The sequence below is a fragment of the Pristiophorus japonicus genome, unplaced genomic scaffold (assembly GCF_044704955.1).
Source record: "Pristiophorus japonicus isolate sPriJap1 unplaced genomic scaffold, sPriJap1.hap1 HAP1_SCAFFOLD_118, whole genome shotgun sequence".
Lineage (NCBI taxonomy): Eukaryota > Metazoa > Chordata > Chondrichthyes > Pristiophoridae > Pristiophorus > Pristiophorus japonicus.
This window is the reverse complement of record NW_027250842.1, coordinates 1,759,780-1,777,824: the sequence shown is the minus strand read 5'-3', so window position 1 is coordinate 1,777,824 and position 18,045 is coordinate 1,759,780. Positions and strand designations below refer to the sequence as shown.

The 18,045-nt window shown below is 52.3% G+C and overlaps 1 protein-coding gene across 4 annotated transcripts in view; it reads left to right on the top strand.

Annotated features, from left to right (window-relative positions):
• The first annotated feature begins 4,615 nt into the window (after positions 1-4,615).
• LOC139242054 (NIF3-like protein 1) overlaps positions 4,616-18,045 on the top strand; it is a 43,785-nt gene continuing 30,355 nt past the window's right edge. For 2 of the 4 annotated variants that reach the window (XM_070870200.1, XM_070870197.1), the window contains exons 1-2: positions 5,163-5,257; positions 16,243-16,694. In XM_070870200.1, the coding sequence (XP_070726301.1) occupies positions 16,274-16,694 (421 nt within the window). In that variant the 5' untranslated portion in view covers positions 5,163-5,257; positions 16,243-16,273. Of the gene's footprint in view, positions 4,707-5,162; positions 5,258-12,936; positions 13,006-16,242; positions 16,695-18,045 lie in introns of those variants that run through there. The other 2 variants (XM_070870198.1, XM_070870199.1) reach the window with 2 other exon arrangements.

The window sequence follows — 18,045 nt, the reverse complement described above, 5'->3', positions numbered from 1 at the left end:
TTCGCTGGGCTGCTGGGCCTTGCTGGGCCTTGCTGGGCCTTGCTGGGGATGGTGAGTTCAGCTTCGTGGCCACTTGTGTGTGTGTGTTCGAGGGTTGACGTTGGCGGTGTCCTCTTCAGGTTGCTCGTGGCTGTCTGTGAATCGCAGTTTGGTTTGGTCCAAATGCTTTCTGCAAGTCCGTCCGTTTGCGAGTTTGACCTGAAACACCCTGCTCCCTTCTTTGGCTACGACAGCGCCAGCCAGCCATTTGGGACCATGTCCATAGCTGAGAACAAATACAGGGTCATTGACTTCAATCTCGCGTGACAAGTTTGCGCCGATCATGGTACACGCTTTGTTGATACCGCCTGCCCTCGTCATGATCCTGGAGATCAGGGTGGACCAGAGAGAGCCTTGTTTTGAGCACCCTTTTCATGGAGCAGCTCGACAGGGGAGCGAGTGGGGTCTGGTGCGGTCGCTGAGCAGGACTCGGGACAGGCGGGTCTGCAGGGAGCCTTCCGACACGCCTTTCAAGCTTTGCTCGATGGTTTGGTCCGCCCGTTCTGCCTGGCCGTTGGATGAGGGCTTGAACACGGGGCAGATGTGACATAGAAACATAGACAATAGGTGCAGGAGCAGGCCATTCGGCCCTTCGAGCCTGCACCACCATTCAATATGATCATGGCTGATCATTCACCTCAGTACCCTTTCCTGCTTTCTCTCCATACCCCTTGATCCCTTTAGCCGTAAGGGCCACATCTAACTCCCTTTTGAATATATTTAGTGAACTGGCCTCAACAACTTTCTGCGGTAGAGAATTCCACAGGTTCACCACTCTCTGGGTGAAGAAGTTTCTCCTCATCTCGGTCCTAAATGGCTTACCCCTTATCCTTAGACTGTGACCCCTGGTTCTGGACTTCCCCAACATCGGGAACATTCTTCCTGCATCTAACCTGTCCCGTCCCGTCAGAATTTTAAATGTTTCTATGAGATCCCCTCTCATACTTCTAAACTCCAGTGAATACAGGCCCAGTCGATCCAGTCTCTCCTCATATGTCAGTCCTGCCATCCCGGGAATCAGTCTGGTGAACCTTCGCTGCAATCCCTCAATAGCAAGAACGTCCTTCCTCAGATTAGGAGACCAAAACTGTACACAATACTCCAGGTGTGGTCTCACCAAGGCCCTGTAGTAACACCTCCCTGCTCCTATACTCAAATCCCCTCGCTATGAAGGCCAACATGCCATTTGCCTTCTTCACCGCCTGCTGTACCTGCATACCAACTTTCAATGACTGATGTACCATGACACCCAGGTCTCGTTGCACCTCCCCTTTTACTAATCTATCACCATTCAGATAATATTCTGCCTTCCTGTTTTTATCACCAAAGTGGATAACCCTCACATTTATCCACATTATACTGCATCTGCCATGCATTTGCCCACTCACCTAACCTGTCCAAGTCACCCTGCAGCCTCTTAGCATCCTCCTCACAGCTCACACCGCCACCCAGTTTAGTGTACAACTGAAGTAAGACCTCCCTGTTCCTATACTCAAATCCCCTCGCTGACATCTGCAAACTTGGAGATATTACACTAAATTCCTTCATCTAAATCATTGATGTATATTGTAAAGAGCTGGGGTCCCAGCACTGAGCCCTGCGGCACCCCACTAGTCACTGCCTGCCATTCTGAAAAGGACCCGTTTATCCCGATTCTCTGCTTCCTGTCTGCCGACCAGTTCTCTATCCACGTCAGTACATTACCCCCAATATCATGTGCTTTAATTTTGCACACCAATCTCTCGAAGTCATCCTCGCTTCGAGGGACTGCCTATGATGATGATGTTACACACGCTCACATACTGAACTCATACACACACACAGTCCATACACACACTCACACACAGTTAACTCACACACTCTCACACACACAGTCTATACACACTCACACACACAGTCTCACTGACACACACACACAGTCTATACTCACACACACTCACTCACACTCTCACACATGCACACACACACATGCACACACATACATGCACACACGCACTCTCACACTCAGACTCTCACACATGCACATACACACTCACACACATACACACTCACACATGCACACACACACTCACACATGCACACACACACTCACACATGCACACACACACTCTCACATACACACACACATTCACACACTCACACTCTACCCTCTCTCCCTTCACCTGGAGTTTTTCGCTGGGTTGCCTTTGTGCCAAGGTATGTAAAGTGGTCCACACTATCCAAGGTCGTGTCATGGATCTGGATAATCGGGGGACAGTGCTGTGTGGCAGGGGCAGGTTGGTAGGGAATGTATATCTTACGGGTGTTTAATGTAAGGCCCAGACTCTCGTATGGAGTATAAAAGCAGGAAAGTCTTGCTTCAGTTATACAGGGTATTGGTGAGGCCACACCTGGAGTACTGCGTGCAGTTTTGGTTTCCATATTTACGAAAGGATATACCTTGCTTTGGGGGCAGTTCAGAGAAGGTTCACTCGGTTGATTCCGGGGATGAGGGGGTTGACTTATGAGGAAAGGTTGAGTAGGTTGGGCCTCTACTCATTGGAGTTCAGAAGAATGAGAGGTGATCTTATCGAAACGTATCAGATTATGAGGGGGCTCGACAAGGTGGATGCAGAGAGGATGTTCCCACTGATAGGGGAGACTAGAACTAGGGGGCATGGTCTTAGAATAAGGGGCCGCCCATTTAAAACTGAGATGAGGAGGAATTTCTTCTCTCAGAGGGTTGTAAATCTGTGGAATTCTCTGGCCCAGAGAGCTGTGGAGGCTGGGTCATTGAATATATTTAAGGTGGAGATAGACAGATTTTAGGGCGATAAGGGAGTGAAGGGTTATGGGGAGCGGGCGGGGAAGTGGAGCTGAGTCCATGATCGGATCAGCCACGATGGTATTAAATGGCGGAGCAGGCTCGAGGGGCCGAATGGCCGACTCCTGCTCCTATTGCTGATGTCCTTTTGTAACCAGCTCCGATGGACGGGGCCACATTGTCCGCCTGCCTGATATATAACTCCAGAAACAAACACTTTACTCGTGGCAAGCGAGCCCCGGGGATGGCAGAGAAAGGGCTTCGAGGAAACCCTCGCAGCCTCCTTTAAAAAGTGTAACATCGCCCACCGACCCTTGGGAATTCCTGGCCCAGGACCGCTCCGAGTGGAGCAGGAGCATCCGGGAAGACACCGAACACCTCGAATCTCTTCGCCGGGAGCACAGGGAAGCCAAGCGCCGACAGCGGAAGGAGCGCACGGTAACCTGAGCTCCCAACCCACCCGTCCCACCAAACCACCGCTTGGCCCACCTGTGACAGAGTCCGTAGATCCCGCTTTGGGACTCTTTAGTCACCTTCGAACTCATTGTGGGGCGGAACCAAGTAATCCTCGACTCTGGGGACGGCCGAAGAAGAATTGAAGATGTTCGGACTCTAAGGGGATCGAGGGGTGGCCGGGAGGGTGGGGTAGGGGCGTGAAGGTGAAGGCTCCCGCAGGCGATCAGCCGTGAGCCTGATTGAGGGGGGCGGGATGGGACGGGGCGGTGTGGAGGGGCCGAGCGGCCTCCCTCCTGCTCCTTGTGTGCGAGAGTGCGGGCAGTGGGGAGGGCCTGTGTCTGGGTGTGGGCTGGCCTGTCGACATCATCATCGTCATCACAGGCAGTCCCTCGGAATCGAGGAAGACTTGCTTCCGCTCTTAACATGAGTCCTTCGGTGGCTGAACAGTCCAATACGAGAACCACAGTCCCTGTCACAGGTGGGACAGACAGCGGTTGAGGGAAGGGGAGGGTGGGACTGGTTTGCCGCACGCTCCTTCCGCTGCCTGCGCTTGGTTTCTGCGCGCTCTCGGCGACGAGACTCGAGGTGCTCAGCGCCCTCCCGGATGCACTCCCTCCACTGAGGGCGGACTGGTCTTTGGGCCCAGGGACTCCCAGGTGTCGGTGGGGGTGTTGCACTTTATATCAGGGAGGGCTTTGAGGGTGGGCTGTGCCGTGGATCTTGATGACTGGGGGGGGGCAGTGCTGTGCGGCGAGGGCAGGCTGGTGGAGGACCTTTGCCTTACGGATGTTTAGCGTGAGGCCCGTGCTTTCGTACGCCTCGGTGTGCGGGTCGGGGTGTGATGGTGAAGGCTCCTGCAGGCGATCAGCCGTGAGCCTTATTGACGGGGCGGTGTGGAGGGGCCGAGGGGCCGAGCGGCCTCCCTCCTGCTCCGTGTGGGTGACGATGCGGGGAGTGGGGGGTGGGGGGGGGCCTGTGTCTGGGTGTGGGCTGCCCCCCCCCCCAGCAACCCCCCCCAACAACTCCCTGAACCACAATGGCCCTGGGGCAGACACTGCGCAGGCGCCGACCCCTTCCCAACCAATGGAATGGGAAGGGGGGAGAACTACAAGTTCCGGCATGCTCGGCGCGGCCTCAGCCTGGCCATCAGGATGCGAGGCATGACGGGAATTGTAGTCCCCAACCTCCCTCCTGTGCTGGCACTGGGGCCAACAGTGCGCAGGCGCCGCGGAGGAGGAGAAACTACAAGTCCCGGCATGCTCGGCGCGGCCTCAGCCTGGCCGTCGGGATGCGGGGCATGCCGGGAGTTGTAGTTCCTCTCCCACCAACCGCCATCCGCCCTCGCTCGCTGCCGCTCTCACCGCGGCCATTGTTGTTCTGAGCGGGGAGAGGGCCCTCCTTCATTCAAGTAAAGCGGGTTTTTGTTGAATGTAGAGATTATAAAATGGATCATAAATCCGTTGCTACTCACGCCGCAGCTGCTGGAGAGAAAACGGGGGCCGTGGGGGTGGCGCGGGTGGAAGGTTTCTCGCCGCTTCTCTCTCTCGCTCTCCTGAAGGGACGGCGGAAAGGGATTGTGGGGGTTGTAGTTTCCGGCCCCGCCGGCCCCCGCCCGCTAGACAGGGCGTGACGTCACAGCCGGACTACAAAGACCACAATGCGGCGGGGGAACACGCTGAGTGCCGCCGGCCGGAGAGTGAGCGGGGCGCGGGGCACTGTGGGGCTTGTAGTTTCCGCCGCCCACTAGACAGCCGGTGACGTCAGTGCCGGACTACAAGGACCAGAGCGCACGGCGGGGGCTGGGCGCGGTGACGTCAGCACGCAGCCGGTGCGTGAGCGAGCAGGGCGCGGAGGCCTGTGGGAGTTGTCGTTCCCGGCCCCACCGCCCGTTAGACAGCTGGTGACGTCAGCGACGGACTACAACTCCCAGAGGCCCCCGGGGGAAAGGGACAGATTGCGGTGAGTGAGTGAGTGTGTGTGTGTGTGTGCGCACCTGGAGATGTGAGTGTGTGAGTGAGTGAGTGTGCACCTGGAGATATTTGTGTGTGAGTGTGTGTGAGTGTGTGAGTGTGAGTGAGTGTGCACCTGGAGATATTTGTGTGTGAGTGTCTGAGTGTGAGTGTGTGAGAATGGGTGTGTGTGAGTGAGTGTGTGTGTGTGAGTGAGTGAGAGTGAGTGAGAGTGTGTGTGTGCACCTGGAGATATTTGTGTGTAAGTGTCTGTGTGAGTGTGTGTGAGTGTGTGAGAATGGGTGTGTGTGAGTGAGTGAGTGAGAATGGGTGTGAGTGAGTGAGTGAGAATGGGTGTGAGTGAGTGAGTGAGAATGGGTGTGAGTGAGTGAGAATGGGTGTGAGTGAGTGAGAATGGGTGTGTGTGAGTGAGTGAGAATGGGTGTGAGTGAGTGTCTGAGTGTGAGTGAGAATGGGTGTGAGTGAGTGTCTGAGTGTGAGTGAGAATGGGTGTGTGTGAGTGTCTGAGTGTGAGTGAGAATGGGTGTGAGTGAGTGAGAATGGGTGTGTGTGAGTGAGTGAGTGAGAATGGGTGTGTGTGAGTGAGTGAGTGAGAATGGGTGTGTGTGAGTGTCTGAGTGTGAGTGAGAATGGGTGTGAGTGAGTGAGTGAGAATGGGTGTGAGTGAGTGTCTGAGTGTGAGTGAGAATGGGTGTGAGTGAGTGAGTGAGAATGGGTGTGAGTGAGTGTCTGAGTGTGAGTGAGAATGGGTGTGAGTGAGTGAGAATGGGTGTGTGTGTGTGAGTGAGTGAGAATGGGTGTGAGTGAGTGAGTGAGAATGGGTGTGAGTGAGTGTCTGAGTGAGTGAGAATGGGTGTGAGTGAGTGAGTGAGAATGGGTGTGAGTGAGTGTCTGAGTGTGAGTGAGAATGGGTGTGAGTGAGTGAGTGAGAATGGGTGTGTGTGTGTGAGTGAGTGAGAATGGGTGTGTGTGAGTGAGAATGGGTGTGTGTGAGTGAGAATGGGTGTGAGTGAGTGTCTGAGTGTGAGTGAGAATGGGTGTGAGTGAGTGAGTGAGAATGGGTGTGTGTGAGTGAGTGAGTGAGAATGGGTGTGTGTGAGTGAGTGAGTGAGAATGGGTGTGTGTGAGTGTCTGAGTGTGAGTGAGAATGGGTGTGAGTGAGTGAGTGAGAATAGGTGTGTGTGAGTGAGTGAGTGAGAATGGGTGTGTGTGAGTGAGTGAGTGAGAATGGGTGTGTGTGAGTGAGTGAGAATGTGTGTGAGTGAGTGAGAATGGGTGTGTGTGAGTGAGTGAGAATGGGTGTGTGTGAGTGAGTGAGAATGGGTGTGTGTGAGTGAGTGAGAATGGGTGTGTGTGAGTGAGTGAGAATGGGTGTGTGTGAGTGAGTGAGAATGGGTGTGTGTGAGTGAGTGAGAATGGGTGTGTGTGAGTGAGTGAGAATGGGTGTGTGAGTGAGTGAGTGAGAATGGGTGTGAGTGAGTGAGAATGGGTGTGAGTGAGTGAGAATGGGTGTGTGTGAGTGAGTGAGAATGGGTGTGAGTGAGTGTCTGGGTGTGAGTGAGAATGGGTGTGAGTGAGTGAGAATGGGTGTGAGTGAGTGAGAATGGGTGTGTGTGAGTGAGTGAGAATGGGTGTGTGTGAGTGAGTGAGAATGGGTGTGAGTGAGTGAGAATGGGTGTGAGTGAGTGAGAATGGGTGTGAGTGAGTGAGAATGGGTGTAAAGTGTAAATGTGAGTGAGTGAGTGTCTGAGTGAGTGTGTGAGAATGTGTGTAAAGTGTAAATGTGTGTATGTGTAAAGTGTAAATGTGTGTGTAAAGCGTAAGTGTGTGTAAAGCGTAAATGTGTGTAAAGCGTAAATGTGTGTAAAGCGTAAATGTGTGTAAAGTGTAAATGTGTGTGTGTAAAGTGTAAATGTGTGTAATGTGTAAATGTGTGTGTGTGTAAAGTGTAAATGTGTGTAAAGTGTAAATGTGTGTAAAGTGTAAATGTGTGTGTGCGTAAAGTGTAAATGTGTGTAAAGTGTAAATGTGTGTAAAGTGTAAATGTGTAAATGTGTGTGTGTGTAAAGTGTAAATGTGTAAATGTGTGTGTGTGTAAAGTGTAAGTGTGTGTAAAGTGTAAATGTGTGTGTGTGTGTAAAGTGTAAATGTGTGTAAAGTGTAAATGTGTAAATGTGTGTGTAAATGTGTGTAAAGTGTAAATGTGTGTAGAGTGTAAAGTGTAAATGTGTGTGTGTGTAAAGTGTACATGTGTGTAAAAGTGTGTGTGTGTGAGTGAGTGTGAATGGGTGTGAGTGTGAGTGTGAGTGTGAATGGGTGTGAGTGTGAGTGAGTGTGAGTGAGTGTGAGTGAGTGTGAGTGAGTGTGAGTGAGTGTGAGTGAGTGAGTGAGTGTGTGTGTGTGAGTGAGTGTGTGTGTGTGTGCACCTGGAGATATTTGTGTGTAAGTGTCTGTGTGAGTGTGTGTGAGTGAGTGAGTAAGTGAGAGAGAATGGGTGTGTGTGTGTGAGTGAGTGAGAATGAGTGTGTGAGTGAGTGAGTGAGAATGAGTGTGTGAGTGAGTGAGAGAGAATGGGTGTGTGTGAGTGAGTGTGTGTGTGTGTGTGAGTGAGTGAGTGTGTGAGTGAGTGAGAATGGGTGTGAGTGTGAGTGAGTGAGTGAGAATGGGTGTGAGTGAGTGAGTGAGAATGGGTGTGAGTGAGTGAGTGAGAATGGGTGTGAGTGAGTGAGTGAGAATGGGTGTGAGTGAGTGAGAATGGGTGTGTGTGAGTGAGTGAGTGAGAATGGGTGTGAGTGAGTGAGAGAGAATGGGTGTGAGTGAGTGTCTGAGTGTGAGTGAGAATGGGTGTGTGTGAGTGTCTGAGTGTGAGTGAGAATGGGTGTGAGTGAGTGAGAATGGGTGTGAGTGAGTGAGAATGGGTGTGAGTGAGTGAGAATGGGTGTGAGTGAGTGAGAATGGGTGTGTGTGAGTGAGTGAGAATGGGTGTGAGTGAGTGTCTGAGTGTGAGTGAGAATGGGTGTGAGTGAGTGAGAATGGGTGTGAGTGAGTGAGAATGGGTGTGAGTGAGTGAGAATGGGTGTGTGTGAGTGTCTGAGTGAGTGAGAATGGGTGTGAGTGAGTGAGAATGGGTGTAAAGTGTAAATGTGAGTGAGTGAGTGTCTGAGTGAGTGTGTGAGAATGTGTGTAAAGTGTAAATGTGTGTATGTGTAAAGTGTAAATGTGTGTGTAAAGTGTAAATGTGTGTGTAAAGCGTAAATGTGTGTAAAGTGTAAATGTGTGTGTGTGTAAAGTGTAAATGTGTGTAATGTGTAAATGTGTGTGTGTGTAAAGTGTAAATGTGTGTAAAGTGTAAATGTGTGTAAAGTGTAAATGTGTGTGTGCGTAAAGTGTAAATGTGTGTGTGCGTAAAGTGTAAATGTGTGTAAAGTGTAAATGTGTGTAAAGTGTAAATGTGTAAATGTGTGAGTGTAAATGTGTAAATGTGTGTGTGTGTATAAAGTGTAAGTGTGTGTAAAGTGTAAATGTGTGTGTGTGTGTAAAGTGTAAATGTGTGTAAAGTGTAAATGTGTAAATGTGTGTGTAAATGTGTGTAAAGTGTAAATGTGTGTGGAGTGTAAAGTGTAAATGTGTGTGTGTGTAAAGTGTACATGTGTGTAAAAGTGTGTGTGTGTGAGTGAGTGTGAGTGTGAATGGGTGTGAGTGTGAGTGAGTGAGTGTGAGTGAGTGAGTGTGTGTGTGTGAGTGAGTGTGTGTGTGTGCACCTGGAGATATTTGTGTGTAAGTGTCTGTGTGAGTGTGTGTGAGTGAGTGAGTAAGTGAGAGAGAATGGGTGTGTGTGTGTGAGTGAGTGAGAATGAGTGTGTGAGTGAGTGAGAGAGAATGGGTGTGTGTGAGTGAGTGTGTGTGTGTGTGAGTGAGTGAGTGAGAATGGGTGTGAGTGTGAGTGAGAATGGGTGTGAGTGTGAGTGAGTGAGTGAGAATGGGTGTGAGTGAGTGAGAATGGGTGTGAGTGAGTGAGTGAGAATGGGTGTGAGTGAGTGAGTGTGAATGGGTGTGAGTGAGTGAGAATGGGTGTGAGTGAGTGAGAATGGGTGTGAGTGAGTGAGAATGGGTGTGAGTGAGTGAGAATGTGAGTGAGTGAGTGAGAATGGGTGTGAGTGAGTGTCTGAGTGTGAGTGAGAATGGGTGTGTGTGAGTGTCTGAGTGTGAGTGAGAATGGGTGTGAGTGAGTGAGTGAGAATGGGTGTGAGTGAGTGTCTGAGTGTGAGTGAGAATGGGTGTGAGTGAGTGTCTGAGTGTGAGTGAGAATGGGTGTGAGTGAGTGTGTGAGAGTGAGTGAGTGAGAATGGGTGTGTGTGAGTGAGTGAGTGAGAATGGGTGTGTGTGAGTGTCTGAGTGTGAGTGAGAATGGGTGTATGGGTGTGTGTGAGTGAGTGAGTGAGAATGTGTGTGAGTGAGTGAGAATGGGTGTGTGTGAGTGAGTGAGAATGGGTGTGTGTGAGTGAGTGAGAATGGGTGTGTGTGAGTGAGTGAGTGAGAATGGGTGTGAGTGAGTGAGAATGGGTGTGTGTGAGTGTCTGAGTGAGTGAGAATGGGTGTGAGTGAGTGAGTGAGAATGGGTGTGTGTGAGTGAGTGAGTGAGAATGGGTGTGAGTGAGTGTCTGAGTGTGAGTGAGAATGGGTGTGAGTGAGTGAGAATGGGTGTGTGTGTGTGTGAGTGAGTGTCTGAGTGTGAGTGAGAATGGGTGTGAGTGAGTGAGTGAGAATGGGTGTGAGTGAGTGAGAATGGGTGTGTGTGTGTGTGAGTGAGTGTCTGAGTGTGAGTGAGAATGGGTGTGAGTGAGTGAGTGAGAATGGGTGTGAGTGAGTGAGTGAGAATGGGTGTGAGTGAGTGAGAATGGGTGTGTGTGAGTGAGAATGGGTGTGAGTGAGTGAGTGAGAATGGGTGTAAAGTGTAAATGTGAGTGAGTGAGTGTCTGAGTGAGTGAGTGTGTGAGAATGTGTGTAAAGTGTAAATGTGTGTGTAAAGTGTAAATGTGTGTAAAGCGTAAATGTGTGTAAAGCGTAAATGTGTGTAAAGTGTAAATGTGTGTAAAGTGTAAATGTGTGTGTAAAGTGTAAATGTGTGTAAAGCGTAAATGTGTGTAAAGTGTAAATGTGTGTAAAGTGTAAATGTGTGTGTGTGTAAAGTGTAAATGTGTGTAAAGTGTAAATGTGTAAATGTGTGTGTAAAGTGTAAATGTGTGTAAAGTGTAAATGTGTGTGTGTGTAAAGTGTAAATGTGTGAGTGAGTGTGAGTGTGAATGGGTGTGAGTGTGAATGGGTGTGAGTGTGAATGGGTGTGAGTGTGAGTGAGTGAGTGTGTGTGAGTGAGTGTGTGTGTGTGTGCACCTGGAGATATTTGTGTGTAAGTGTCTGTGTGAGTGTGTGTGAGTGAGTGAGTAAGTGAGAGAGAATGGGTGTGTGTGTGTGAGTGAGTGAGTAAGTGAGAGAGAATGGGTGTGTGTGTGAGTGAGTGAGAATGAGTGTGTGAGTGAGTGAGAGAGAATGGGTGTGTGTGAGTGAGTGTGTGTGTGTGTGTGTGTGAGTGAGTGAGTGAGAATGGGTGTGAGTGAGTGAGAATGGGTGTGAGTGAGTGAGAATGGGTGGGTGTGAGTGAGTGAGAATGGGTGTGTGTGAGTGAGTGAGAATGGGTGTGAGTGAGTGTCTGAGTGTGAGTGAGAATGGGTGTGAGTGAGTGAGTGAGAATGGGTGTGAGTGAGTGTCTGAGTGTGAGTGAGAATGGGTGTGAGTGAGTGAGAATGGGTGTGTGTGAGTGAGTGAGTGAGAATGGGTGTGTGTGAGTGAGTGAGTGAGAATGGGTGTGTGTGAGTGAGTGAGTGAGAATGGGTGTGTGTGAGTGTCTGAGTGTGAGTGAGAATGGGTGTGAGTGAGTGAGTGAGAATGGGTGTGTGTGAGTGAGTGAGAATGTGTGTGAGTGAGTGAGAATGTGTGTGAGTGAGTGAGAATGGGTGTGTGTGAGTGAGTGAGAATGGGTGTGTGTGAGTGAGTGAGAATGGGTGTGTGTGTGTGAGTGAGTGAGAATGGGTGTGTGTGAGTGAGTGAGTGAGAATGGGTGTGTGTGAGTGAGTGAGTGAGAATGGGTGTGTGTGAGTGAGTGAGTGAGAATGGGAGTGAGTGAGTGAGAATGGGTGTGAGTGAGTGTCTGAGTGTGAGTGAGAATGGGTGTGAGTGAGTGAGAATGGGTGTGTGTGAGTGAGTGAGTGAGAATGGGTGTGTGTGAGTGAGTGAGAATGGGTGTGTGTGAGTGAGTGAGAGAATGGGTGTGAGTGAGTGTCTGAGTGTGAGTGAGAATGGGTGTGAGTGAGTGAGAATGGGTGTGAGTGAGTGAGAATGGGTGTGAGTGAGTGAGAATGGGTGTGAGTGAGTGAGAATGGGTGTGAGTGAGTGAGAATGGGTGTGAGTGAGTGAGAATGGGTGTGAGTGAGTGAGTGAGAATGGGTGTAAAGTGTAAATGTGAGTGAGTGAGTGTCTGAGTGAGTGAGTGTGTGAGAATGTGTGTAAAGTGTAAATGTGTGTATGTGTAAAGTGTAAATGTGTGTGTAAAGTGTAAATGTGTGTGTAAAGTGTAAATGTGTGTAAAGCGTAAATGTGTGTAAAGCGTAAATGTGTGTAAAGTGTAAATGTGTGTGTGTGTAAAGTGTAAATGTGTGTAAAGTGTAAATGTGTAAATGTGTGTGTAAAGTGTAAATGTGTGTAAAGTGTAAATGTGTGTAAAGTGTAAATGTGTGTGTGTGTGTAAAGTGTAAATGTGTGTGTGCGTAAAGTGTAAATGTGTGTAAAGCGTAAAGTGTAAATGTGTGTAAAGTGTAAATGTGTGTAAAGTGTAAATGTGTGTAAAGTGTAAATGTGTAAAGTGTAAATGTGTTGTGTAAATGTGTGTAAAGTGTAAATGTGTGTAAAGTGTAAATGTGTGTAAAGTGTAAATGTGTGTGTGTGTAAATGTGTGTGTGTGTAAAGTGTAAATGTGTGTGTGCGTAAAGTGTAAATGTGTGTAAAGTGTAAATGTGTAAAGTGTAAATGTGTAAATGTGTGTGTGTGTAAAGTGTAAATGTGTGTAAAGTGTAAATGTGTGCATGTAAATGTGAGTGTGTGTATAAATGTGAGTGTGCATGTGTATCTGAGAATGTGAGAGTGTGTACATGTAAATGTCTGTGCATGTAAATGTGTGGAAGTGTATCTGAGAATGTGTGTGTGTGTGTGAGTGCATATAAATGTGTATGTGTGAGAGAATGCGTGCATGTAAATATTTGTGTGTGCATGTAAGTGTGTGTGTGCATCTGAACATATATGTGTGTGTGTGAGAATACATGCGTGTCGATATTAACACGAGTTCTGTCTGTCTTGTGCAGCGTGTGCCGTTCGCTAATCCGCCTCGGTTCAGTGATGCATTAATTGCAAAGTATTTATTTGAGTGCCTGTGAAGCCTCTGGTCGCTTTCCCTCCGACCCTCAGGCCCAGGGGCGTGGCCCCTTTAAGGGATTTGAATTGAAGACGTGTTTTCTGAGCTGGGGAGCTGCTGTTGCTCTGTGCTGAGGCCGGAGTGATTAATCCGCAAACTGCAGACAAAAGGACCCTTGAGGCCCTAAAAGGGGCAGCATCTAACCCGTTTTATCTCTCTCAGTACTTTGCAGATAACTGGAAGTGGAATTGAATTTGAGAATTGGAAGGAAAGAGGTGGATTTCTGCTGAAAAAGCAGCTTTGGGACCGTTTTCTTCCCCATCCCGTCTCTCATTGACTCCCTGGGCACAGAGCGGCAACCAGGGGTCATTCAACCGGGTGTGGCTGCACGCCTGCCTTCTCTGCCAGGGAAGGAGCTCCCTGCCTCTGGCCACTCAAAGACCGGCCGATTAACGGAGGGGTGGGGGGGGGAGCCAGGGGGGGGAGCCAAGGAGGAGATGTTGGGATGGGGACGGGGAAGTCGACCAGAGGGGTTTTAAGGAACGTCTTGGAGGAGAGAGAGAGAGAGAGAGGGAGGCGGAGAGGTTTCGGGAGGGAGTTCCAGAGCTTACGGCCTTGGCAGCTCCAGGCACGGCCATCAATGGTGGAGCGATTATAATCGAGGATGCTCAAGGGGGCAGAATTGGAGGAGCGCAGAGATCTCTGTGTGGTGCTGGGAGTGGAGGAGGTTACAGAGATAGGGAGGGGTGTCGGGACTGGAAGAGATTACACAGATAGGGAATGTTGTAGATACTGGAGGAGGTTACAGAGATAGGGAAGGGTGTAGGGACTGGAGGAGGTTACAGAGATAGGGAGGGGTGTAGGGGCTGGAGGAGGTTACAGAGATAGAGAGGGTGTAGAGGCTGGAGGAGGTTACAGAGATAGGGAAGGGTGTAGGGACTGGAGGAGGTTACAGAGATAGGGAGGGGTGTAGAGGCTGGAGGAGGTTACAGAGATAGAGAGGGGTGTAGAGGCTGGAGGAGGTTACAGAGATAGGGTGGGGTGTAGGGACTGGAGGAGGTTACAGAGATAGGGAGGGGTGTAGGGGCTGGGGGAGGTTACAGAGATAGGGAGGGGTGTAGGGGCTGGAGGAGGTTACAGAGATAGGGAGGGGTGTCGGGGCTGGAGGAGGTTACAGAGATAGGGAGGGGTGTCGGGGCTGGAGGAGGTTACAGAGATAGGGAGGGGTGTCGGGGCTGGAGGAGCTTACAGAGATAGGGAGGGGTGTAGGGGCTGGAGGAGGTTACAGAGATAGGGAGGGGTGTAGGGGCTGGAGGAGGTTACAGAGATAGGGAGGGGTGTAGGGACTGGAGGAGATTACAGAGATAGGGAGGGGGTGTAGGGGCTGGAGGAGGTTACAGAGATAGGGAGGGGGTGTAGGGGCTGGAGGAGGTTACAGAGATAGGGAGGGGTGTAGGGGCTGGAGGGGGTTACAGAGATAGGAGGGGTGTAGGAGCTGGAGGAGGTTACAGAGATAGGGAGGGGTGTAGGGGCTGGAAGAGGTTACAGAGATGGGGAGAGGTGTAGGGGCTGGAGGAGGTTACAGAGATAGGGAGGGGTGTAGGGGCTGGAGGAGGTTACAGAGATGGGGAGGGGTGTAGGGGCTGGAGGAGGTTACAGAGATAGGGAGGGGTGTAGGGGCTGGAGGAGGTTACAGAGATGGGGAGGGGTGTAGGGGCTGGAGGAGGTTACAGAGATGGGGAGGGGTGTAGGGGCTGGAGGAGGTTACAGAGATAGGGAGGGGTGTAGGGGCTGGAGGGGGTTACAGAGATGGGGAGGGGTGTAGGGACTGGAGGAGGTTACAGAGATAGGGAGGGCCGAGGGCTGTGGGGGGATTTGACCAATTGGCGATGTTGCTGGACCAGGGGTCAGTGTGGGTCAGCGGGCTCGGGGCGATGGGTGTACGGGACGGTATGGGGGTGGGACTCGGAGAGGGGGGGCGGGGGGCAGAGTTTGGGATGAGCTGAAGGATTGCGGAGAGTGGAAGGCCGGTCAGGGGGGTGTTGGAACAGGGGGATCTGGATCAGGTGATTGAGCAACAGACGGGCTGAGGCCGGGAGCACCAGGTGGGCCTTGGTCCTGGGGAAGTGGGTGTTCTGGGTGATGGACACAGCATGGGCTCGGGGTCAACAATAGGAATAGAATTACCTGCCTTTATATCGGGCTTTTAATGACCACCAGGACGTCTCAAAGGGCTTTACAGCCAACAAAGTACTTTCCAAGTGTAGTCATTGTTGTAATGTGGGAAACACAGCAGTCAAATTTCACACAGCAAGCTCCCACAAACTAACGTGGTAATGACCAGATAATCTGTTTTAGTGACGTTGATTGAGGGATAAATATTGGCCCCAGGACACCGGGGAGAACTCCCCCTGCTCTTCTTCCAATAGTGGCCATGGGATCTTTTACATCCACCTGAGAGAGCAGACGGGGCCTCGATTTAACGTCTCATCCGAAAGACGGCACCTCCGACAGTGCGGTACTCCCTCTACTGCCCCTCCGACAGTGCGACACTCCCTCAGTACTGCCCCTCCGACAGTGCGGTACTCCCTCAGCACTGCCCCTCCGACAGTGCGGTACTCCCTCAGTACTGCACCTCCGACAGTGCGGCACTCCCTCAGTACTGCCCCTCCGACAGTGCGGTACTCCCTCAGTACTGCCCCTCCGACAGTGCGGTACTCCCTCAGTACTGCCCCTCCGACAGTACGACACTCCCTCAGTACTGCCCCTCCGATAGTGCGACACTCCCTCAGTACTGCCCCTCCGACAGTGCGGCACTCCCTCAGTACTGCCCCTCCGACAGTGCGGCACTCCCTCAGTACTGCCCCTCCGACAGTGCGACACTCCCTCAGTACTGCCCCTCCGACAGTGCGGCACTCCCTCAGTACTGCCCCTCCGACAGTGCGACACTCCCTCAGTACCGCCCCTCCGACAGTGCGGCACTCCCTCAGTACTGCCCCTCCGACAGTGCGGCACTCCCTCAGCACTGCCCCTCCGACAGTGCGACACTCCCTCAGTACTGCCCCTCCGACAGTGCAGCGCTCCCTCAGTACTGCCCCTCCGACAGTGCGACACTCCCTCAGTACTGCCCCTCCGACAGTGCAGCGCTCCCTCAGTACTGCCCCTCCGACAGTGCGACACTCCCTCAGCACTGCCCCTCCGACAGTGCAGCGCTCCCTCAGTACTGCCCCTCCGACAGTGCGACGCTCCCTCAGTACTGCACTGTGGTCAAGTGCCTGGAGTTGGAATTGAACTCACGACCTTGTGGACTTGGAGTCGAGTGCACTGCCCACCGAGCCACGATACTGGACACAACTTGCCTCAGCGTTGCTGGCTGAGGAGGGTTTGGTGACACTCCACCCCACTCCCCCTGCCCTCGAGTCTGAGGTCAGCGCCGGGTTGCGATGCCCCCGCAGTTGAATACCCGACGGTTGGTTATGGGGCGGGCTCAAATCTTTTCTCTCCTCTTTCAGGGCTCGAAGCGGAGGTCGGCCCCCCCCGTGCATGCTGCTCTCCAGCCGACGGCTGCTCTGTCGACCCCTGCTCCGACCTTTGACCCAGCGACCCCTGATGGAGCTGGCGGTGGTAGTGAGGGCCCTGGAGGCCCTGGCGCCCCCCTCGCTGGCCGCTGACTGGGACAACGTGGGCCTGCTGGTGGAGCCGAGTCCACCCCACACCGTGCACACCCTAATGCTGACCAACGACCTGAGCGAGGGGGTGATGGAGGAGGCCCTGAGGCTGCAGGCCCAGCTGGTCGTGGCCTATCACCCTCCGCTCTTCCGCCCGCTGCGCCGCGTCACCATGGCAACCTGGAAGGAGCGGCTGGTGGTGCGGGCCCTGGAGAACCGGGTGGCCCTCTACTCCCCGCACACCGCCTTTGATGCTTCGCCTCACGGTGTCAACGATTGGCTGGCCCGAGGACTGGGTGAGTAAAGCTCTCCCTCGACCCTGTCCCATCAAACCCTCCCAGAGCACGGGGTTAGATACAGAGTACAGCTCTCCCTCGACCCTGTCCCATCAAACCCTCCCAGAGCACGGGGTTAGATACAGAGCACAGCTCTCCCTCGACCCTGTCCCATCAAACCCTCCCAGAGCACGGGGTTAGATACAGAGTACAGCTCTCCCTCGACCCTGTCCCATCAAACCCTCCCAGGGCACGGGGTTAGATACAGAGTAAAGCTCCCTCGACCCTGTCCCATCAAACCCTCCCAGAGCACGGGGTTAGATACAGAGCACAGCTCTCCCTCGACCCTGTCCCATCAAACCCTCCCAGGGCACGGGGTTAGATACAGAGTACAGCTCTCCCTCGACCCTGTCCCATCAAACCCTCCCAGAGCACGGGGTTAGATACAGAGTAAAGCTCCCCCTCGACCCTGTCCCATCAAACCCTCCCAGGGCACGGGGTTAGATAGAGTACAGCTCTCCCTCGACCCTGTCCCATCAAACACTCCCAGAGCACGGGGTTAGATACAGAGTACAGCTCCCCCTCGACCCTGTCCCATCAAACCCTCCCAGGGCACGGGGTTAGATACAGAGTAAAGCTCCCCCTCGACCCTGTCCCATCAAACCCTCCCAGGGCACGGGGTTAGATACAGAGTACAGCTCTCCCTCGACCCTGTCCCATCAAACCCTCCCTGAGCACGGGGTTAGATACAGAGTACAGCTCTCCCTCGACCCTGTCCCATCAAACCCTCCCAGAGCACGGGGTTAGATACAGAGTACAGCTCTCCCTCGACCCTGTCCCATCAAACCCTCCCAGAGCACGGGGTTAGATACAGAGTAAAGCTCTCCCTCGACCCTGTCCCATCAAACCCTCCCAGGGCACGGGGTTAGATACAGAGTAAAGCTCTCCCTCGACCCTGTCCCATCAAACCCTCCCAGAGCACGGGGTTAGATACAGAGTACAGCTCTCCCTCGACCCTGTCCCATCAAACACTCCCAGGGCACGGGGTTAGATACAGAGTACAGCTCTCCCTCGACCCTGTCCCATCAAACACACCCAGGGCAGGTACAGCACGGTGTTACATACAGAGTAAAGCTCCCTCTGCACTGTCCCATCAAACACTCCCAGGGCAGGTGCAGGGGGTTAGATACAGAGTAAAGCTTCCTCTACACTGTCCCCATCAAACACTCCCAGGGCAGGTACAGGGGGTTAGATACAGAGTAAAGCTCCCTCTATACTGTCCCATCAAACATTCCCAGGGCAGGTACAGGGGATTAGATACAGAGTAAAGCTCCCTCTACACTGTCCTATCAAACACTCCCAGGGCTGGTAC